At 43.5% G+C, this 24,172-nt stretch overlaps 1 protein-coding gene across 1 annotated transcript in view; it reads left to right on the forward strand.

Annotated features, from left to right (window-relative positions):
* Window positions 1–6,798: 6,798 nt before the first annotated feature.
* The window catches only part of srrm4 (serine/arginine repetitive matrix 4), a 154,750-nt gene continuing 137,376 nt past the window's right edge, over window positions 6,799–24,172 (forward strand). The window contains exon 1 of the mRNA XM_014160030.3: window positions 6,799–7,651. Within this exon, the coding sequence (XP_014015505.1) occupies window positions 7,518–7,651 (134 nt within the window). The 5' untranslated portion in view covers window positions 6,799–7,517. The remainder of the gene's footprint in view (window positions 7,652–24,172) is intronic.

Raw genomic sequence — 24,172 nt, forward strand, 5'->3', positions numbered from 1 at the left:
AAGCAGCTCACTTTCCAGCCCACTTTCCAGCTCACACTCTCAAACACATACAGTTGAAGTCGGAAGTTTACATACACCTTAACCAAATACATTTAAACTCAGTTTTTCACAATTCCTGACATTTAATCCTAATAAAAATCCCTGTTTTAGGTCAGTTAGCATCACCACTTTATTTTAAGAATGTGAAATGTCAGAATAATAGTAGAGAGAATAATTTATATCAGCTTTTATTTCGTTCATCACATTCCCAGTGGGTCAGAAGTTTACATATACTCAATTAGTATTTGGCAGCATTGCCTTTAAATTGTTTAACTTGGGTCAAACGTTTCGGGTAGCCTTCCACAAGCTTTCCACAATAAGTTGGGTGAATTTTGGCCCATTTCTCCTGACAGAGCTGGTGTAACTGAGTCAGGTTTGTAGGCCTCCTTGCTCACACATGCTTTTTCAGTTCTGCCCACAAATGTTCTATAGGATTGAGGTCAGAGCTTTGTGATGGCCACTCCAATACCTTGACTTTGTTGTTCTTAAGCGATTTTGCCACAACTTTGGAAGTATGCTTGGGGTCATTGTTCGTTTGGAAGACTCGTTTGCGACCAAGATTTAACTTCCTGACTGATGTTTTGAGATTTTGCTTCAATAGATCCACCTAATTTTCCTCCCTCATGATGCCATCTATTTTGTGAAGTGCACCAGTCCCTTCTGCAGCAAACCACCCCCACAACATGATGCTGCCACCCCCGTGCTTCACGGTTGGGATGGTGTTCTTCGGCTTGCTAGCCTCCCCCTTTAACCTCCAAACATAACAATGGTCATTATTGGCAAACAGTTCTATTTTTGTTTCATTAGACAAGAGGACATTTCTCAAAAAAGTACAATCTTTGTCCCATGTGCAGTTGCAACCCGTATTCTGGCTTTTTATGGCGGTTTTGGAGCAGTGGCTTCTTCCTTGCTGAGTGGCCTTTCAGGTTATGTCGATATAGGACTCGTTTTACTGTGGATATAGATACTTTTGTATCTGTTTCCTCCAGCATCTTCACAGGGTCCTTTGCTGTTGTTCTGGGATTGATTTGCACCTTTCGCACCAAAGTACGTTCATCTCTAGGAGACAGAACGCGTCTCCTTCCTGAGCGGTATGACGGCTGCGTGGTCCCATGGTGTTTATACTTGCGTACTATTGTTTGTACAGATGAACGTGGTACCTTCAGGCATTTGGAAATTGCTCCCAAGGATGAACCAGACTTGTGGAGGTCTGACATTTTTTTTTATGAGGTCTTGGCTGATTTCATTTGATTTTCCCATGATGTCAAGCAAAGAGGCACTGAGTTTGAAGGTAGGCCTTGAAATATATCCACAGGTACACCTCCAATTGACTCAAATTATATCAATTAGCCTACCAGAAGCTTCTAAAGCCATGACATCATTTTCTGGAATTTTGTAAACTTCTGACCCAGTGGAATTGTGATACAGTGAATTGTAATTGAAATAATCTGTCTGTCAACAATTGTTGGAATGATTACTTGTGTCATACACAAAGTAGATGTCCTGACCGACTGGCCAAAACTATAGTTTGTTTACAAGAAATTTGTGGAGTGGTTGAAAAACGAGTTTTAGTGTCTCCAACCTAAGTGTAGGTAAACTTTCGACTTCAACTGTAGATCCCCTGAACGCAGCTCACTCTCCAGATCCCAATCACCTGAATTCTGATCACCTGTTCACACACCTGTATGTCATCACGCACTATTTAGTTCAGTTCTTTGCACACCATCATTGTGAGGTATTGGTTGTTTTTCGCCGTAATTTAATCTTCCCTTGTATGATAGTTTAGGCCTGCCTCACTATCGACACCTTTTGTCTATTCCCTGCCTGTACTTTAGCCTATCGGATTTCTTGTTATCAACCCATTGCCTGATCTCCCGGACGATGTTACTAACTTTTTCCCTGCCTGTACTGTTGCCTTTTTGGACCCCCTGTATATTACCTTCTGCCTGCCCCTGGACCCAGCTACCTGCCTTCTCGTGTGGGCCTTTACACCTGCTTTGCCCTGCGCTTGAAACCAGCTCTCTGTCTCCACTCGTGTTCATTACACTTTTAACTTTTGATCCACCAGCTTCAAACCGCTATAATAATTATTTTTTGGGGATTGAAAATATATGATGGTACAATTAAAGTTAAATAGTCAAATGTTAAATAAAAAATGTATTAATAAAATACAATGATTCCCTACAGTATACAGTGCAGTGAAAAATGTTAAATTATAGAAACAAAAAAACGACAGAGCGATTTCTAAATTGGCTACTTGAAATTGGCTACTACATTGGCTACACTAAAACAGCTTTCCCATTTTCCCAGATGCCGCTCCGGCGGGAGAAATCAATAGGCAAATATTACATTACATTACATTTAAGTCATTTAGCAGACGCTCTTATCCAGAGCGACTTACAAAATGGTGCATTCACCTTATGATATCCAGTGGAACAACCACTTTACAATAGTGCATCTAAATCTTTTAAGGGGGGGGGGTTAGAAGGATTACTTTATCCTATCCTAGGTATTCCTTAAAGAGGTGGGGTTTCAGGTGTCTGATTGACTCCGCTGTCCTGGCGTCGTGAGGGAGCTTGTTCCACCATTGGGGTGCCAGAGCAGCGAACAGTTTTGACTGGGCTGAGCGGGAACTGTGCTTCCTCAGAGGTAGGGGGGCCAGCAGGCCAGTGGTGGATGAACGCAGTGCCCTTGTTTGGGTGTAGGGCCTGATCAGAGCCTGAAGGTATGGAGGTGCCGTTCCCTTCACAGCTCCGTAGGCAATCACCATGGTCTTGTAGCGTAAATATATGTAAATATCACAGCCATGTCTGGCAAGTAATACTGTGAAACACTATCATTCCACTATTACTGCAGATTCAGTATATTATGGACATTTTCTGAAATTACAATGCAATATTTTTACAAAATCCCATGCGTAGCATCTTTAACCATGTTCTTTCTCATAAGCTGTAAATTATCATTGTATCTTACCTTGTATGTTTTTATTCCCTCTGATGGAAAAACCTGCTGCATATCTGGCCCCTTCAGAAAGACTTCAACACAACCCTTAGAAATAAACTCAATCTCAAATGTGAGGGCAAAATCAGTGATTTCATAATATACTGCTCAAAAAAATAAAGGGAACACTTAAACAACACATCCTAGATCTGAATGAAAGAAATTATCTTATTAAATACTTTTTTCTTTACATAGTTGAATGTGCTGACAACAAAATCACACAAAAATAATGAATGGAAATCCAATTTATCAACCCATGGAGGTCTGGATTTGGAGTCACACTCAAAATTAAAGTGGAGATCCACACTACAGGCTGATCCAACTTTGATGTAATGTCCTGAAAACAAGTCAAAATGAGGCTCAGTAGTGTGTGTGGCCTCCACGTGCCTGTATGACCTCCCTACAACGCCTGGGCATGCTCCTGATGAGGTGGCGGATGGTCTCCTGAGGGATCTCCTCCCAGACCTGGACTAAAGCATCCGCCAACTCCTGGACAGTCTGTGGTGCAACGTGGCGTTGGTGGATGGAGCGAGACATGATGTCCCAGATGTGCTCAATTGGATTCAGGTCTGGGGAACGGGCGGGCCGATCCATAGCATCAATGCCTTCCTCTTGCAGGAACTGCTGACACACTCCAGCCACATGAGGTCTAGCATTGTCTTGCATTAGGAGGAACCCTGGGCCAACCGCACCAGCATATGGTCTCACAAGGGGTCTGAGGATCTCATCTCGCTACCTAATGGCAGTCAGGCTACCTCTGGCGAGCACATGGAGGGCTGTGCGGCCCCCCAAAGAAATACCACCCCACACCATGACTGACCCACCCCCAAACCGGTCATGCTGGAGGATGTTGCAGGCAGCAGAACGTTCTCCACGGCGTCTCCAGACTCTGTCACGTCTGTCACGTGCTCAGTGTGAACCTGCTTTCATCTGTGAAGAGCACAGGGCGCCAGTGGCGAATTTGCCAATCTTGGTGTTCTCTGGCAAATGCCAAACATCCTGCACGGTGTTGGGCTGTAAGCACAACCCCCACCTGTGGACGTCGGGCCCTCATACCACCCACATGGAGTCTATTTCTGACCGTTTGAGCAGACACAAGGCACATTTGTGGCCTGCTGGAGGTCATTTTGCAGGGCTCTGGCAGTGCTTCTCCTGCTCCTCCTTGCACAAAGGCGGAGGTAGCGGTCCTGCTGCTGGGTTGTTGTCCTCCTACGGCCTCCTCCACGTCTCCTGATGTACTGGCCTGTCTCCTGGTAGCGCCTCCATGCTCTGGACACTACGCTGACAGACACAGCAAACCTTCTTGCCACAGCTCGCATTGATGTGCCATCCTGGATGAGCTGCACTACCTGAGCCACTTGTGTGGGTTGTAGACTCTGTCTCATGCTACCACTAGAGTGAAAGCACCGCCAGCATTCAAAAGTGACCAAAACATCAGCCAGGAAGCATAGGAACTGAGAAGTGGTCTGTGGTCCCCACCTGCAGAACCACTCCTTTATTGGGGGTGTCTTGCTAATTGCCTATAATTTCCACATGTTGTCTATTCCATTTGCACAACAGCATGTGAAATTTATTGTCAATCAGTGTTGCTTCCTAAGTGGACAGTTTGATTTCACAGAAGTGTGATTGACTTGGAGTTACATTGTGTTGTTTAAGTGTTCCCTTTATTTTTTTGAGCAGTGTATATTCCAGCCCACCATTTAAACATATTCAGCGGGTGTCCAGTTGACATGATTCTGTGTCAGACCTCGGTTCAAATACTATTTGAAATCATGTCCCATACTTTATCTGAGTTTGATTGAGCTTGTCTAGTGCAATGGAACCAATAGAATTGTCACGTAAGTTCCAACCCCACCCATCTGGCACTCCAGACAGGCTTGAGCAAACGCTGAAAGTATATGAAATATTTCGAATAGTGTTTTAAGCAGACTAGCGTTTTCGTCATGAATCTTGTTCTGGAGACAGCTCTGCAGTGTGGTCACTAACTGGCAAAGCCACAAAGTCATAAAATCTTACACTAACCTTAACCCCAACCTTAACCACACTGCTAACCATATTTTCTCTTTTCATTAATGTTTACAATATAGCCAGTTTTGACTTTGCAGCTGGCCTATCTATGGGGAAATCCCTCAGTTCTGCTTCAAGGACAAGGCTCATGACAATAAACGTCAACTTTCATGTTTTAATTGAAGAGCGCTTGTGGCTCTGCATCCCAAATGGCACCCTATGCCCTACATAGTGCACTACTGGCTACGGGCCCTGGTCAAAAGTAGTGCACTACATAGGGAATAGGGTGCCATTTGGGACTCATTCCCTGACTCTATCTTTATTCAAAGCACAGTGATGATGATCCAGGCTGCCCGCTTTTATCATTAAGTGGCTGGTGTTGTTCGACATTAACTTTCATGTTATCAGCTAATGTATAATCTAACTGAGCTTGGCTTTAGTTTGGAGTGCCTCCGTGCATATCTATTAGAACAAGCCTGGCCAGGTGATTGTTATCCCCATTTATGACGTATCAAAAGTCTGCATGTTCTAACATAACATACAAAAACTTAGAGAAGCTTCTGGTAAGGTCAAGTAATAATGGACGTTTTGCTGCCAGAGATGTATTGCTTGCAGTGTATTCCTTGATCATAAATATTCAGATGTGTCATCACTGCCACTTGGGCTCCCAAGTGGCGCAGCGCTCTGAGGCACTGCAGCTCAGTGTTTGAGGCATCACTACAGACACCCTGGTTCGAATCCAGGCTGTATCACAACTGGCTGTGATTGGGAGTCCCAAGGGGGTGCACGATTGGCCCATTGTCGTCTGGTTTTGGCCGGTGTAGGCCGTCATTGTAAATAAGGATTTGTTCTTAACTGACTTGCCTAGTTAAATAAAGGTTCAATAAAAAAACCTGTCAAAGTACAGGTAATTTTGAATCCTTACGCCTATCCAACAGTAAATGATTAATCAAATATGTATTCCTAAATTGAGTACTCAGCATTGCATAAGTATATATTATGACAGATGATGTGAGGGGCATGGAGAGCAGAGAGGAGAGAGGGGATTGGGTTGTGGTGCATATTGTAGCTAGAAGAGTTGGGCTGTGTAGAATAGCTGGTGAAACACTGCTGTGTTGTGTTGTTATTCTGTAATCTGGGTTGTGTTGGGCTGTGTAATATTACATTGTTGGACTGTGCTGTTGTGGTGGGTTTTGTTGTATACTGTAGGTATGTACAGGCTTGCTGGGGAAAAACTCTGAGCCTTGGGGGTTATTGTGTCAGGCACATGCACCGGCTGCTTCTCTCAAACCCAGCCTTCTGTTATGCTAATAGGGGGAAACGGCTTGGCCCTTTGTCCAAGACACAGAGAGAGAGAGGCCTAGAATGAGGGAGGAAGGGAGGGAGGGGGACACAGAGAGACTAAAAGGGAAAGAGACTAAGTAAGACAATGAGAGTAACTAAAGGGAGGGAACAGAGTGAGGGAAATAAGACATAAAATAATAGGAGGGGAGAGAAAAAGATCACGAGAGAAAGAGAGAATGAGAGAGAGAGCGATAGAGAGAGAGAAAGAGAGAGAGAGAGGGAAACAGATAAAGATAGAGGGAGAGAGAAAGAAAGAGAATGAAAGAGAGAGAGAAAGATCACGAGAGAGAAAGAGAGGTAGACAGAGAGATAGAGAGGAGAGGAGAGAGAAGGTGTCCTACTCCCCCTGACCTACCCCCAGCCTCCCAACGTCACAGTCTGAGAAAGACAAAACAAGCTACCAGTCAGCTGGGCTCCTCACTCCGCACGCTCATCCATACACTCTCAAACCCACTCACTCACTCACGCCCACAAACCCAGACATATACAGTCAGCACACACTCGCCTCGGCTCTCAGATCTCATCCACCCGTCGGTGTGTGTGAATGAGTCCCTGTGCAACACGCTGAGAATCACTCCCTCACACACTACGTCCGTCACTGGCTCCTTGGCTCTGACCGGAGAGGAGGATTCTCCTGTATGGCCTGTGACTCTCTGCTCTAACTGAAGACTACCACACAACACAGAGCAGAGAGACAGGGAAGAGGAGAGGGAGAGAAACGCTACCCCCTGAGAGAACAAAAAACAGCCTGACGGTGCAGCAGCAGCAGCAGCAGTAGAAGAAGCCTTTGTCTTGTCCAGCTTGGTCCACATGATCCCCCCAGTAGAAAGAAGAGAACAGAAGAGAGGAGAGGAGCAGCTCTGAGCACTGACACATTGACCTACTCTAGCAGGAAGAGAACAACGTTTGCTGTTTGCTGTGTTTCCCTGTGTGGATTCAGATTCAGTACTTGGACAGCTCCGGAGCGCTCCGCTCTCCAACACATTCCTGTAGTAGAGTATAGTATATGTGAAGTCTCCCTCGTCGAGACCCCATTCCCAGGGGCAGCCCTGGACCCCCAGCCCCAGCCACCCTTGGCTCGCTCCCTGGCTCCCTGCACCCCTCTCCCCCTGGGGACAGCAGACAGCATGGCCAGCCTGGAGCACCAGTGGGAGAAGCAGCTCTTTGAGAAGTTCTGGAAGGGGACGTTTAAGGCTGTGGCCACACCGAGACCAGGGAGCATCATCGTGGCTAGCATCACCGCACGGAGGAGGGTAATCAGGTCAGTTATCTCTACAATTCAAATTTCAAAAGGCTTTATTGACATGACAAAAATGTGACATTTTTATTGCCAATCAACATTGTTGAACAATTCAACCATACAATACGCTCAATCTCTCAATTCTCTTAATTCTCTTCATCTCTCTCTATGTCAATAATGCAACTGTAGTTTTGTAAAATCAGGCTTATTTTGTACCTATGCGTATGATAGAATTGCCCACCTGTAGACATGCTGGTAGATATGAAAGATAAGTATTTAAAAAATGTTTGGGCTGTAGCTGAATCAAGCAAACAAGCAGGTGGTTAAACCTTTTGTAACTATGAGCTCTCAGTAGACAGTCCAACACCAAGTGAATTAATAAGGAATTAAGAAAGGGGTGTCAAACATACGGCCCACGTGGGGGACCAATCCATCATGCAGGTGGTGTGAGTTAAAATGTGTAAATACAATATTGCTTTTATTTACGTTTTTTTTTTTTTTGGGGGGGGGGGGTGACTCAATATACTTTAAAACAGGGGTGCAAGTAGAACTCATTTCTTCCCGGTATGTGACCTCCTATATGCTGCGCATGCACCAACATATTTTATGTACCTAATCATAGAATTACGTATAGAATCCCTATCAATTCAATAGGATCTCTGTGGTCCTAGACATCAATATTTGTTATTTAACTTTTAAAATGTGTTACCTTTTATTGTGGTATAAACACAACCAGTCATGATGTTTTCATCTGATTGTCAAACAATCACTTCAAAGGTCTCCTTTACTAGGCTAGTGAGCACGTTCATCTAGTCACAACATATATTCAGCCTCCAAACAGTGGAGGATGGAAAAGGGACATCTGTTACACTAAACACCATAAAGTGTAATGACGTTTGGTGGTTGTCATTAGGCCACAATTTATCAGTCCACTTCTGTCTGGACACGTCTCGGTGTCGAGTGTTCTCATCGAACCACATCGCATTTTGGAGCGTAGGCTATACCACCCGTTTTCAAGTCCATTCGTTCATTTTTCATGCCTTGTTATATCCTAGAATTTTCTTAATGGTGTTTTCATTGTTGTTATTATTCATTATTGTGATAAGCTCATATGACAGGCTCACTATTTGTTTCCCCGGTGTCCGACCATACCACCTTACTTTGACCCCTGCTTTAAAATGACTAAAACCATATCAAAACTGTGAATAGATGATAATGGACTTCATAGACTTTATTGACTAATAAACACTACATTCATACAGTTTATTGACTGGGTCCAGCTCACTAATAATCACTACATTCATACAGTTTATTGACTGGGTCCAGCTCACTAATAATCACTACATTCATACAGTTTATTGACTGGGTCCAGTTCACTAATAATCACTACATTCATACAGTTTATTGACTGTGTCCAGCTCACTAATAATCACTACATTCATACAGTTTATTGACTGGGTCCAGCTCACTAATAATCACTACATTCATACAGTTTATTGACTGTGTCCAGTTCACTAATAATCACTACATTCATACAGTTTATTGACTGGGTCCAGCTCACTAATAATCACTACATTCATACAGTTTATTGACTGGGTCCAGCTCACTAATAATCACTACATTCATACAGTTTATTGACTGGGTCCAGCTCACTAATAATCACTACATTCATACAGTTTATTGACTGGGTCCAGTTCACTAATAATCACTACATTCATACAGTTTATTGACTGTGTCCAGCTCACTAATAATCACTACATTCATACAGTTTATTGACTGGGTCCAGCTCACTAATAATCACTACATTCATACAGTTTATTGACTGTGTCCAGTTCACTAATAATCACTACATTCATACAGTTTATTGACTGGGTCCAGTTCACTAATAATCACTACATTCATACAGTTTATTGACTGGGTCCAGTTCACTAATAATCACTACATTCATACAGTTTATTGACTGTGTCCAGTTCACTAATAATCACTACATTCATACAGTTTATTGACTGTGTCCAGTTCACTAATAATCACTACATTCATACAGTTTATTGACTGTGTCCAGCTCACTAATAATCACTACATTCATACAGTTTATTGACTGTGTCCAGCTCACTGTGTCCAGTTCACTAATAATCACTACATTCATACAGTTTATTGACTGGGTCCAGCTCACTAATAATCACTACATTCATACAGTTTATTGACTGTGTCCAGTTCACTAATAATCACTACATTCATACAGTTTATTGACTGGGTCCAGTTCACTAATAATCACTACATTCATACAGTTTATTGACTGGGTCCAGTTCACTAATAATCACTACATTCATACAGTTTATTGACTGTGTCCAGTTCACTAATAATCACTACATTCATACAGTTTATTGACTGTGTCCAGTTCACTAATAATCACTACATTCATACAGTTTATTGACTGTGTCCAGCTCACTAATAATCACTACATTCATACAGTTTATTGACTGTGTCCAGCTCACTGTGTCCAGTTCACTAATAATCACTACATTCATACAGTTTATTGACTGGGTCCAGCTCACTAATAATCACTACATTCATACAGTTTATTGACTGTGTCCAGCTCACTAATAATCACTACATTCATACAGTTTATTGACTGGGTCCAGTTCACTAATAATCACTACATTCATACAGTTTATTGACTGTGTCCAGTTCACTAATAATCACTACATTCATACAGTTTATTGACTGTGTCCAGCTCACTAATAATCACTACATTCATACAGTTTATTGACTGGGTCCAGTTCACTAATAATCACTACATTCATACAGTTTATTGACTGTGTCCAGCTCACTAATAATAACTACATTCATACAGTTTATTGACTGTGTCCAGTTCACTAATAATCACTACATTTGAACAGTTTATTGACTGTGTCCAGCTCACTAATAATCACTACATTTGAACAGTTTATTGACTGTGTCCAGCTCACTAATAATAACTGAGATTAAAGCTAGGCAGTCAAGGAGCATAGAAAATTCAAAAAAGAAATGATCGATACAGGGCTATTTTTTCCACATTTTGACGTGAGGAAATATAACACATTTCAGTGCGGAACTCGTTAAAGACTGAATGCGGCCCCTGGGACAAAATGAGTTTGACACCCCTGAGTTAAGGTTTCAATATGTCTACATGTTATATGTAGATAGAGGGTTACATAACAGAGAAAAAAACACATGACAGGCAGGCATATCAAGTAAACATGACAGAGGCTTCAGTAGAATTTCCCAATTTCTTTTAAAGGTTACATGCTTGTCTTATCTTCTCTCTCTGAGGCTCTGTCCCCTCCAGTGACATGGTGGCCATATGCCGTTGTCTCTCTGTGAAGTGCCACCGTGTGTGTTACGTATTCATGCTCCTTTTCACTGTGTGTGTATCTGTGTGTGTGCGTTTGGTTTTACTATCCTTTTGGGGACCGGAAGTGGGGACATTTCGTCAGGTCCACACAAGGAAAGGGGCTATTTTAGGTTTAAGGATTAGGTTTAAGGTTAAGGTTAGAATTAGGGTTAGGGTTAGAATTGTTTATTTTATTTATTTATTTCACCTTTATTTAACCAGGTTGGCAAGTTGAGAACAAGTTCTCATTTACAACTGCGACCTGCCAAGATAAAGCAAAGCAGTTCGACACATACAACAACACAGAGTTACACATGGAGTAAAACAAACATACAGTCAATAATACAGTAGAAAAATAAGTCTATATACAATGTGAGCAAATGAGGTGAGATAAGGGAGGTAAAGGCAAAAAAGGCCATGGTGGCAAAGTAAATACAATATAGCATGTAAAACACAGGAATGGTAGATTTGTAGTGGAAGAAAGTGCAAAGTAGAAATAGAAATAATGGGGTGCAAAGGAGCAAAATAAATACATAAATAAATACAGTAGGGGAAGAGGTAGTTGTTTAGGCTAAATCATAGATGGGCTATGTACAGGTGCAGTGATCTGTGAGCTGCTCTGACAGCTGGTGCTTAAAGCTAGTGAGGGAGATAAGTGTTTCTAGTTTCAGAGATTTTTGTAGTTCGTTCCAGTCATTGGCAGCAGAGAACTGGAAGGAGAGACGGCCAAAGGAGGAATTGGCATTGGGGGTGACCAGAGAGATATACCTGCTGGAGCACGTGCTACAGGTGGGTGCTGCTATGGTGACCAGTGAGCTGAGATAAGGGGGGACTTTACCTAGCAGGGTCTTGTAGATGGATGGCATTGTGATAGACTGCATCCAGTTTATTGAGTATGGTATTGGAGGCTATTTTGTAAATGACATTGCCAAAGTCGAGGATCTGTAGGATGGTCAGTTTTAGGGTTAGGCGTTTGGGGTTAAGGTTAGGTTAATGATTTTTTTAAAGGAATCAATTGTTTGGTGCCAACAGAGGGTAAACAGAGTATCCATTCATGCCTACTTTCATTGTACTATCAGCCCTCAGAGCAGACAGACAGACATACATACATACAGACAGACAGACAGACAGACAGACAGACAGACAGACAGACAGACAGACAGACAGACAGACAGACAGACAGACAGACAGACAGACAGACAGACAGACGAAAAAAAACAGATGGGCAGACAGACAGACAGACAGACAGACAGACAGGCAGGCAGGCAGGCAGGCAAGCAGGCAGGCAGGCAGGCAGGCACGCAGGCAGGCAGGCAGGAGAAAAACAGACAGACAGACAGACAGACAGACAGACAGGCAGGCAGGCAGGCAGGCAGGCAGGCAGGCAGGCAGGCAGGCAGGCAGGCGAAAAACAGACAGGGAGAGATATGTGACATCGTTGTATCAGTGTTTATCGTCTCCTCTCTCTCTCTCTCTCATCCACTTATCCTGATCCTCCTGTTTTAGCTGATCCCATCCTCACAATCAGACACGATCCCCCGGCACTGACAACTTTATCCCTCATCCTATCGCCCCACCCTGACCAAAAAAAGTACACACAAAAACCCAGTCTGGGGATTCACACAGTGACGTGCTGCGGTCAGGATGGGGCAGCACTTATCAACAGGAGATTCTCTCTGTCTCAAATTACACCCTATTCCTTTTCAAACTATTGAGCCGAACCGAGTCGAGCCAAACCAAGCTGTAATGAGCTGGCCTGGTTATGCATCCACTATAGTTTCTGGATCCATGCTGAAAAGGAAATGGCACAATATAGTGAGCAATTTGTATAAATATCATTATAAACTGGGTGGTTCGAGCCCTGAATGCTGATTGGCTGAAAGCCGTGGTATATCAGACCGTCTACCATTGGTATGACAAAACATGTATTTGTACTGCTCGAATTACTTTGGTAACAAGTTTATAATAGCAATAAGGCACCTTGGGGGGTTTGTGGTATATGGCCAATATACCACAGCTAAGGGCTGTATCTAGGCACTCTGCGTTGCGTCAACGCAAAGACAAAAGAACAGAAAACTTGAGTGTGCACAACCCCCCCCCCCCGGCCACTCTTTCGTAAAGCCCAACTCTGTGGAGTGTACGGCTTCAAGTGGTCCTATGGACAGATACTCCAATCTCCGCTGTGGTGCTTTGCAGCTCCTTCAGAGTTATCTTTGGTCTCTTTGTTGCCTCTCTGATTAATGCCCTCCTTGCCTGATCTGTGAGTTTTGGTGGGTGGCCCTCTCTTGGCAGGTTTGTTGTGGTGCCATATTCTTTACATTTTTGAATAATGGATTTAATGGTGCTCCGTGGGATGTTCAAAGTTTCGGATATTTTTTTTTTTTTAACTCAACCCTGATCTGGAATTCTCCACAACTTTGTCCCTGACCTGTTTGGAGAGCTCCTTGGTCTTCATGGGGCAGCTTGCTTGGTGGTGCCCCTTGCTTAGTAGTGTTGCAGAATCTTGGGCCTTTCAGAACAGGTGTATATATACTGAGATCATGTGACACTTAAATAAAGTCCACCTGTGAGCAATCTAACTAATTATGTGACTTCTGAAGGTAATTGGTTGCACCAGATTTTATTTAGGAGCTTCATATCAAAGGGAGTGAATACATATGCATGCACCACTTTTCAGTAGTTATTTTTTGTTAAATCTTTTGAAACAAGTCATTTAAAAAAAATTCATTTCACCAATTTGGAATCTCTTGTGTATGTCCATTACATGAAATCCAAATAAAAATCTATTTAAATTACAGGTTGTAATGCAACAAAATAGGAAAAACACAAAGGGGGATGAATACTTTTGCAAGGCACTGTACTTGTTACATTTTGAGTGACTAGCAAGACAGGAAAATGGTCAAACTCATGCACTTATCAAGAGGACATCCCTGGTCATCCCTACTGCCTCTGATCTGACCGACTCACTAAAGACAAATGCTTTATTTGTAAATTATGTCTGAGTGTTGAACTGGGCCCCTGGCTATCCGTAAATAAAAAAAACAGGAAATTGTGCTGCCTGGTATGCTTATTATTTGAAATGATTTATACGTTGACTTTTAATACTTAAGTATATTTAAGTAATTACATTTACTTTTGATACTTCAGTATATTTAAAGCCAATAACTTTTAGAATTTTACTCAAGTAGTATTTTACTGGCTAACTTTCACTTTTACTTGAGTCATTTTCTATTAAGGTATATTTACTTTTACTCAAGTATGACATTTGGGTAATTTTTACACCACTGATTGATGGTTATGTGTGACTCAGTTGGTAGAGTATGGCACCTGCAATGTCAGGATGGTGGGTTCGAATCCCGCTGGGGCCACCTGTAAGAAAATGTATGCATGCGCTTCTCTGTAAATCATTGGATAAAAGCTTCAGCTAATTAGCATCTATTATAATAATTTGGTTTTGACACCCACTATCATCACTAAATGTTGTATCACACGGCCGTTGTGCACCTATTAAAATTATTGTTATTTTAATGGAGATTATGGTGATCCATTTCACAGCACATGCAACATGCATGAGTAAATTATAAATTCAACCCTGAAATAGGGCAATAATATCTTTACCTGATCCGATTCCTCTATTCACAAAATGCCAGTGATACTGTATTTATTTAAATATTTGTTTTGCGATTCAACATGTGGCTTGTTCAAAGGGTTATTTTCTATGTTGAATATTACAATGTAACTTCATTTTAGCCAGTTTGTTGACTCAACTCAACTCAATTCCCTCCAGCCAAAATGAAGGGGGAACAGAGAAACAGTTCTCTTGATTTCTGGATATATTTAAAAAAATACACCCTCTAAATATACCATCTCTCTCTGTGTTGAACTGAGCACACACAAAACAAATAGTGGGAGTACCAGATAGGGGTTCTATAAAGAACCATAATCATAGGGTTCCAAGTGGAACCTCTATGGTGCTATAAAAAAACCTTTCCTAAGGTTCTATTGAAAAAGATTCTATATAGCACCAAAACAGGGTTCCGCTATGCTGCCCTACAAAGGTGACAGTGACAACAAATTTGGTCAAAAATCTTTGATCTGTGTTATTTAGTTTCCTGACACAAGAACAAGCCAGTTGATCAGAAATTGTATCAGTATCAGAAATTGCTGTCTGTCCAGACAGAAAAAGAGTTTGAAGTAAGATTTTGCAGCTAACAAAATTACGTGTTTACTGCGTTTCTGCCTTTGTAAGACAGTATGGTTTCCTCACATTCCTCACGTTTCCTCACTTTTTTTTGGCACTGAGCAAATGTCAGGTCTTCTAAGCGCAAACTTGAACGTTGTGAAATTTATGTGCATCTTCTGGTGTGCCTTTACTGTGAACACGGAGGCTGTACCCGCTTTAAGTTACAGTAATAACAGTGGCCAAGTAGGCTACTGTGGCTATTTGATCATAATGTAGGCCTACCAGAGTGGCCTGCCATCAAAAACAATGGAGAAAATGCATCCCATAACATTTTAACATGGACATAGCTGTTCTATCATTCAGCCTACAGTAGCAGCCAATGTGTGGTGTCCAATCTAGGTCTACACTCCATGAGACTTTTGGAAAAAATATGTAGTGCTTGACATTAACCTGTTAATCCACTTGTCCTTCAGACAAGGAGGTGACTGAAAATGTGTTGTTAGCTGCAAGAAACCACTTTACAAAATAAAGTTAATTATTATTCCCATACCATTATTACAGAGAATCAGACAAATTATTTTATATTCTGCCCATTGTCTACTTAGCTTATTCAAGCCTGTCTCACAATACAACACTTCCCCTTTAAGATAAGAAAAAACACTCTTTACCTAACTGACTTTTCAAAGATGGCTAGAAATGTACACGTTTTGTGCTCTTGTAGGAAGAAACCACTCCTCCATTGCTGACTAGAAATTAGCTATAACTGGGCTAATAACTCACTAACTAGCAAAGAATATGATCAAATGTTCATGAATTATCACTAAAAGAGCAAAGAGACGTTTGTGAACTGTAAAGAACCACTACCCTTCCCAAAGAACCCTTTTGTGAACTGTAAAGAACCACTACCCTTTCCAAAGAACCCTTTTGTGAACTGTAAAGAACCATTACCCTTCCCAAAGAACCCTTTTGTGAACTGTAAAGAACCATTGAAGGGTTCAAAGGGTTATTTGAGTCAGTATGGTTCCACATAGAACCATTGCCCTTCCCAAAGAACCCTTGCGGGAACCCTCATTTTTTAGTGTGCAGTTTAACGGTGTCCTTATAGTGTCTGGGATAGCACCAGCGGATGCAGCATTAGTGGATGCTGGCTCTCTCTGCCTGTCTGTTCAGTTTTAGCCCTTCTTAAAGCTTGTCCTCCAGCTCCAGTGTCTCCTCTCCTCTCCTCTCCGCTGCTCTGGAGAGGCTAACTGTGGCTAACATTGACGTTGATCCAAGCATCACAGGCGGGGAGATGACAGACATTTACATAGCCTGAAGAATAGTTTTTCTGCTCTGTCATTCGCTACTTTAGTCTGAGGCTGCCATCATGGAAGCTGTTTATGTGGACGAGGACAACAAGATGAGTTGTACAAAACAAAGTCATCAGTGATTGGATTGTCTCTAACCAATCAGAAAATCAAAGCCAATTACTTATTTTCAAACCTCCACTTTACCCACATTCTGGCTCTGGCCCAACCCATCAGTTTCTGAACCAATCAGTAAGCCGCAAAAGTGTTCGCATTCAGTGAAGGGTCAGGGAGGTACTCAGATCCAGACACATTCTTAGGAAGAAACTAACGCCCGTGGGTGTGGCGTAGCGATCAGCCAGAGCAAGGTGTCTGGGTAGCCAGGCAGACATTTACAACCAACCGAACAAATGTTCCACATTTTTCCCCAGCCAGAGCATAGGCTGTCAATCAGACAGCTAACACTGTTAACATCAACCTATTTTGTTCTCTCGCTCTCTATCTCTCTCTTTATCTTTCTCTTTTTACACTTTCTCTCTCTCTCTCCATCCCTCTTTATCTTTCTCTCTTTTTCCACTCTTTCTCTCTCACACACACTTTCTTTCTTCACTCTCTTTTTCCACTCTCTCTCACTCTCTTTCCCCATCCACAATGCACATAGACAACACAGGGAGATTGTAGAGGAGTAGAGGAACATCCTCCCTGGTAGAGTGCTGTATGTACGGTATGTAAGTTGGTGATGCTCCGTCGCGTTCTGACGGTAACTGGGGAATGCTTAGCCCAACAGAACACATAGCCTCAGGCCTAGTTCCTCTCTTCACTTGCGCACTTCCTCTCTCTGTTTATCACTCTCTTTCTCCTGCTCCATCCCTCGCTCTTTCTCTTGCTCTCTCCCCCTCCCTCCCTCTCTCCCCTTCTCTCTCTCCCTCTCCCGCTCTCTCTTTCGCTCAGAGAATCACCTTATTCACTGTGTATAACCGAGGGGTGATGAACAATCCTAGTGAATTCCTGGGAAGTGACAGTTAGTGTAGAACAGACAGAGATGGAGAGAGGAGAAGATGGGGAGACAGAGAGAGATGTTTCATGTTCAATCAGTGTCTTCCCTCCTCCTTCCCCTTTTCCTGTCCTTTTTTTTCTTTTTCATTCCTCTCTCTGTCTTTTCATTCCTCTCTGTCTTTTCATTCCTCTCTGTCTTTTCATTCCTCTCTCTCTTTTCATTCCTCTCTCTGTCTTCATTCTTCCATCGTTACTGGAGCATGAGAACCACAGACCCGCTCCCCTCTCTCCTTCCCCTCCCCTCTCTCCTTCCCTTCCCCCTCCCCTCTCCCTCCCTCTCCCCTTCCCCCTTCTTCTCTCTCCTTCCCCTCCCCCTCCCCTCTCTCCTTCCCCTCCCTCCTTCCCCCTCTCCTCTCCCCTCCCCTCTCTCCTTCCCTCCTACCCTCTATTTTCCCCTCTTCCCCTCTGTCCTCCCCTTCTCTCCTCCCAGTCTTCCCCTCTTCTTCATCCTGGTTGGCGAAGGGGGGAATGGAGGGAGGGAGGAATGGAGGGAGGAATAGAGGGAGTCATGGAGGGAGGAAGGGAGGAATGGAGGGAGGGAGCTAGGGATGAGTTGACTAACTCTACAGCTGGAGGTTCCAGCCTTCAGCTATTATAGCCCTGCAAGCTGTTTTGTTCAGAGGCGCTCTTCATTAAAAATGCAGGCCGCTGGGGCACAGAGTCGGGGGCTATCGTGGTGTTTGTGTGTGTGTGTGTGTGTGTACGCCCTGCTTGTTTGTGTGTACTTGCAGGGGTTAACAGGGACTTGTCCAACACTGAGGCAGATGGTAGCCTGTGGGAGTGTAGCGGGGGGAGGAGCCTCTTACCTCAGCCCTCAGCCCGCTGCTCTAGCCAGGAAAATAAATTACAGCTAAGGGATTGGAAGCTGTTCCCTCCATCCAAAGGCATTGGGGATACACTTTCTAACACATTGAGTAGCCTGTAAATGAACAAGGAATTAACTGCTGTTGCATCCAAAGGCATAGAGGATAGATTTTATAACAATACACATTGGCATAGAGGCATAGCAGTCTGTGAATGAATAGGGAAAAAAGTCACCTTCAATCTAAACCAGTGGCACTAGTCCCTCTTGAATGGAAAGGCATAGAGATGGGATACACTTTCTAACACATGGACACAGACTCAGTGTAGCTGTAAATGAACAATAGACTCTCTCTCATATGTAGACCAGAGGCAGAAGTACTCCCTGGGGAGTAGCCACTCTCTCCTCTCCTCCGAACTTGATGGATGAGGGGATGATACCGGAGTACAGTCCTGCAACTAGTACCTCTCTTTTTTTATCATTCTCTTATATCTCTCTCTCCCCTCCTATTCTCTCGCTCAGTCTCTGTCCTTCTCTCTCTCTCCCCCTTTTTCCTTCCTCTCTAGCTTTCTCTATATCTGTCTCTACCTCTGTCTTTCTCTCTTTCTCATCTCTGTCTCCCTCCCTCCCCTTCCCAACAGTGTCGGTTAGAGGCATTGTATTCTATTTCACTGCTACTTCTACTCCCTCTCAGTGTTCCTAGTCATTATATTACTGTCTGCTCATTGGACCAGGCTGCTCAGGAATGTTCATTACTGTCTGCTCATTGGACCAGGCTGCTCAGGAATGTTCATTACTGTCTGATCATTGGACCAGACTGCTCAGGAATGTTCATTACTGTCTGCTCATTGGACCAGACTGCTCAGGAATGTTCATTACTGTCTTCTCATTAGAGCAGACTGCTCAGGCATGTTCATTACTGTCTGCTCATTGGACCAGACTGGTTAGGTATGTTCATTACTGTCTTCTCATTGGAGCAGACTGCTCAGGCATGTTCATTACAGTCTGTTCATTGGACCAGACTGGTTAGGTATGTTCATCACTGTATTCTGATTGGACCAGACTGCTCATTCAGGATATAATGATACAGATACAGCCTCCTAGCAGGACTCTAGACGTGTCCCAAATAGCACTCTTTTCAGAATATCATTGAACATCACAGCACATTGAAGGTTTTAGTGGTAACTGTGGGAAGTCTTGTATATGTACTATAGCTTCCTGGTGTCTGTATGTGTAGATGGTGCTGAAACTCTTGCTGTACAGTACATACATTGAGTCATTAACGCTTCCTTAGGTTATAACTCTGAGGCCACTATGGCTCTAACTAAGCCCATCTGTGCAGTATTGGGGGTGCTTGGTTGGATTTCCATGGTGTTGGGCTGGGATGCTCCAGGCTGTGCTGCCATGGTACAGTACAGAGCTGGAGAGCAGCTGATATCCAGGCCTGTATTTCCTCATTCAAACCTAGCTTGGGTTCTGTCGACTCTCTCACAGTACTGCCATGCTCAGGTTGAGCTGCTATGGTACAGAGTTGGAGAGCAGCTGGAATGCTTGTCCCCAGGGGGTTTCTCTGGAGTAATTCCTCCCAAATCTAACAGCAGGATTTCAGGGAAATGCTCTACGGACACACCTGGTGCGCAAATTGCCGATGTACAGTATGTCGTGCAGATGAGAGTTGAGTGGAGATGAATGGATTTGGTTCAGTTACTTCAGTCAGTTGTCCTGATGAGCCCTTCCCAGCTAGCTACTTTGTAACGGCCAGCTGGCAACAACAGCAGCATGGTGCTAGTTAAAACTTGTAAAATAAAGTAATGTTTATTTCGAAGGGGGAGGGACAAATAACTTGTAGTATTGTTCACAAGCTGGATGTCACCGGGACATGCCAATTAGCGAACATAACGACAAGCCGGGCAGCAGTAGCACATGTCGTCGGCGGAAGCTAAAGTGGCCAATTTGTCCCATCCCACTTGATTTAATCAAGAGTAGGATAGCAGCCTACACAAGAAATAACTTGTCATATTGGTATTAAATGGTACTAGTTACCATCTGGATGTCACCGTGCCAGAGTCTACTACTCAAAATGAGGAGAGCTTTTCGCTTCAAGCTGGCAACACAACAAAATGCGGCAAATTGTACTTTGCTCCCGCTTGCTGAGCACTGCTGTCCTATAAGGAGAGGGAAGTAGCACTATAGTGTAGCCAATATCAGACCAGTAAGGAGAGGGCAGTAGCTAGATAGTGTAGCCAATATCAGACCAGTAAGGAAAGGGCAGTAGCTAGATAGTGTAGCCAATATCAGGCCAGTAAGGAGAGGGCAGTAGCACTATAGTGTAGCTAATATCAGGCCAGTAAGGAAAGGGAAGTAGCTAGATAGTGTAGCCAATATCAGCCCAGTAAGGGGAGGGAAGTAGCACTATAGTGTAGCCAATATCAGGCCAGTAAGGAGAGGAAAGTAGCTAGATAGTGTAGCCAATATCAGACCAGTAAGGAAAGGGCAGTAGCTAGATAGTGTAGCCAATATCAGGCCAGTAAGGAGAGGAAAGTAGCTAGATAGTGTAGCCAATATCAGACTAGTAAGGAGATGGAAGTAGCTAGATGGTGTAGCCAATATCAGACCAGTAAGGAGAGGGCAGTAGCTAGATAGTGTAGCTAATATCAGACTAGTAAGGAGAGGGAAGTAGCTAGATAGTGTAGCCAATCTCAGACCAGTAAGGAGAGGAAAGTAGCTAGATAGTGTAGCCAATATCAGACTAGTAAGGAGAGGGCAGTAGCACTATAGTGTAGCCAATATCAGGCCAGTAAGGAAAGGGAAGTAGCTAGATAGTGTAGCCAATATCAGCCCAGTAAGCGGAGGGAAGTAGCACTATAGTGTAGCCAATATCAGGCCAGTAAGGAGAGGGAAGTAGCTAGATAGTGTAGCCAATATCAGGCCAGTAAGGAGAGGGCAGTAGCTAGATAGTGTAGCCAATATCAGGCCAGTAAGGAGAGGGAAGTAGCTAGATAGTGTAGCCAATATCAGGCCAGTAAGGAGAGGAAAGTAGCTAGATAGTGTAGCCAATATCAGACTAGTAAGGAGATGGAAGTAGCTAGATGGTGTAGCCAATATCAGACCAGTAAGGAGAGGGCAGTAGCTAGATAGTGTAGCTAATATCAGACTAGTAAGGAGAGGGAAGTAGCTAGATAGTGTAGCCAATATCAGACTAGTAAGGAGAGGGAAGTAGCACTATAGTGTAGCCAATATCAGGCCAGTAAGGAGAGGGAAGTAGCTAGATAGTGTAGCCAATATCAGGCCAGTAAGGAAAGGGCAGTAGCACTATAGTGTAGCTAATATCAGGCCAGTAAGGAGAGGGAAGTAGCTAGATAGTGTAGCCAATATCAGGCCAGTAAGGAAAGGAAAGTAGCTAGATAGTGTAGCCAATATCAGGCCAGTAAGGAAAGGGAAGTAGCTAGATAGTGTAGCCAAAATCAGGCCAGTAAGGAAAGGGAAGTAGCTAGATAGTGTAGCTAATATCAGACTAGTAAGGAGAGGGAAGTAGCTAGATAGTGAAGCCAATATCAGACCAGTAAGGAGAGGGAAGTAGCTAGATCGTGTTGCCAATATTAGACCAGTAAGGAGAGGGCAGTAGCTAGATAGTGTAGCTAATATCAGACTAGTAAGGAGAGGGAAGTAGCTAGATAGTGAAGCCAATATCAGACCAGTAAGGAGAGGGAAGTAGCTAGATAGTGTAGCCAATATCAGACCAGTAAGGAGAGGGCAGTAGCACTATAGTGAAGCCAATATCAGACCAGTAAGGAGAGGGAAGTAGCTAGATCGTGTTGCCAATATTAGACCAGTAAGGAGAGGGCAGTAGCACTATAGTGTAGCCAATATCATCCCAGTAAGGGGAGGGATGTAGCTAGATAGTGTAGCCAATATCAGGCCAGTAAGGAGAGGGAAGTAGCTAGATAGTGTAGCTAATATCAGACTAGTAAGGAGAGGAAAGTAGCTAGATAGTGTAGCCAATATCAGACCAGTAAGGAGAGGGCAGTAGCTAGATAGTGTAGCCAATATCAGACTAGTAAGGAGAGGGAAGTAGCTAGATAGTGTAGCCAATATCAGACCAGTAAGGAGAGGAAAGTAGCTAGATAGTGTAGCCAATATCAGACCAGTAAGGAGAGGAAAGTAGCTAGATGGTGTAGCCAATATCAGGCCAGTAAGGAGTGGGCAGTAGCACTATAGTGTAGCAATATCAGACTAGTAAGGAGAGGGAAGTAGCTAGATAGTGTAGCCAATATCAGACTAGTAAGGATAGGGAAGTAGCTAGATCATGTAGCCAATATTAGACCAGTAAGGAGAGGGCAGTAGCACTATAGTGTAGCCAATATCAGGCCAGTAAGGAGCGGGTAGTAGCTAGATAGTGTAGCTAATATCAGACCAGTAAGGAGAGGGCAGTAGCTAGATAGTGTAGCCAATATCAGGCCAGTAGGGAGAGGGAAGTAGCTAGATAGTGTAGCCAATAACAGGCCAGTAAGGAGAGGGAAGTAGCTAGATAGTGTAGCCAATATCAGGCCAGTAAGGAGAGGGAAGTAGCTAGATAGTGTAGCCAATATCAGGCCAGTAAGGAGAGGAAAGAAGCTAGATAGTGTAGCCAATATCAGACCAGTAAGGAAAGGGAAGTAGCTAGATCGTGTAGCCAATATCAGACCAGTAAGGAGAGGAAAGTAGCTAGATAGTGTAGCCAATATCAGACTAGTAAGGAGAGGGAAGTAGCTAGATAGTGTAGCCAATATCAGGCCAGTAAGGAGAGGGCAGTAGCACTATAGTGTAGCAATATCAGACTAGTAAGGAGAGGGAAGTAGCTAGATAGTGTAGCCAATATCAGACCAGTAAGGAGAGGGCAGTAGCACTGTAGTGTAGCCAATATCAGGCCAGTAAGGAGAGGGAAGTAGCTAGACAGTGTAGCCAATATCAGACCAGTAAGGAGAGGGCAGTAGCTAGATAGTGTAGCCAAAATCAGGCCAGTAAGGAGAGGGCAGTAGCACATTAGTGTAGCCAATATCAGGCCAGTAAGGAGAGGGAAGTAGCTAGATAGTGTAGACAATATCAGACCAGTAAGGAGAGGGCAGTAGCACTGTAGTGTAGCCAATATCAGGCCAGTAAGGAGAGGGAAGTAGCTAGACAGTGTAGCCAATATCAGACCAGTAAGGAGAGGGCAGTAGCTAGATAGTGTAGCCAAAATCAGGCCAGTAAGGAGAGGGCAGTAGCACATTAGTGTAGCCAATATCAGGCCAGTAAGGAGAGGGAAGTAGCACTATAGTGTAGCCAATATCAGGCCAGTAAGGAGAGGGAAGTAGCTAGATACTGTAGCCAATATCAGGCCAGTAAGGAGAGGGAAGTAGCTAGATAGTGTAGCCAATATCAGGCCAGTAAGGAGAGGGAAGTAGCTAGATAGTGTAGCCAATATCAGGCCAGTAAGGAGAGGGAAGTAGCTAGATAGTGTAGCCAATATCAGGCCAGTAAGGAGAGGGAAGTAGCTAGATAGTGTAGCCAATATCAGGCCAGTAAGGAAAGGGAAGTAGCTAGATAGTGTAGCTAATAGTAGACCAGTAAGTAGAGGGGAGTAGCAAGATAGTGTAGCTAATATCATGCCAGTAAGGAGAGGGCAGTAGCACTATAGTGTAGCAATATCAGACTAGTAAGGAGAGGGAAGTAGCTAGAAATTGTAGCCAATATCAGACTAGTAAGGATAGGGAAGTAGCTAGATAGTGTAGCCAATATCAGGCCAGTAAGGAGAGGAAAGAAGCTAGATAGTGTAGCCAATATCAGACTAGTAAGGAGAGGGAAGTAGCTAGATAGTGTAGCC

The sequence above is a fragment of the Salmo salar genome, chromosome 20 (genome assembly GCF_965601325.2).
Source record: "Salmo salar chromosome 20, fSalSal1, whole genome shotgun sequence".
In the NCBI taxonomy this organism is placed as follows: domain Eukaryota; kingdom Metazoa; phylum Chordata; class Actinopteri; order Salmoniformes; family Salmonidae; genus Salmo; species Salmo salar.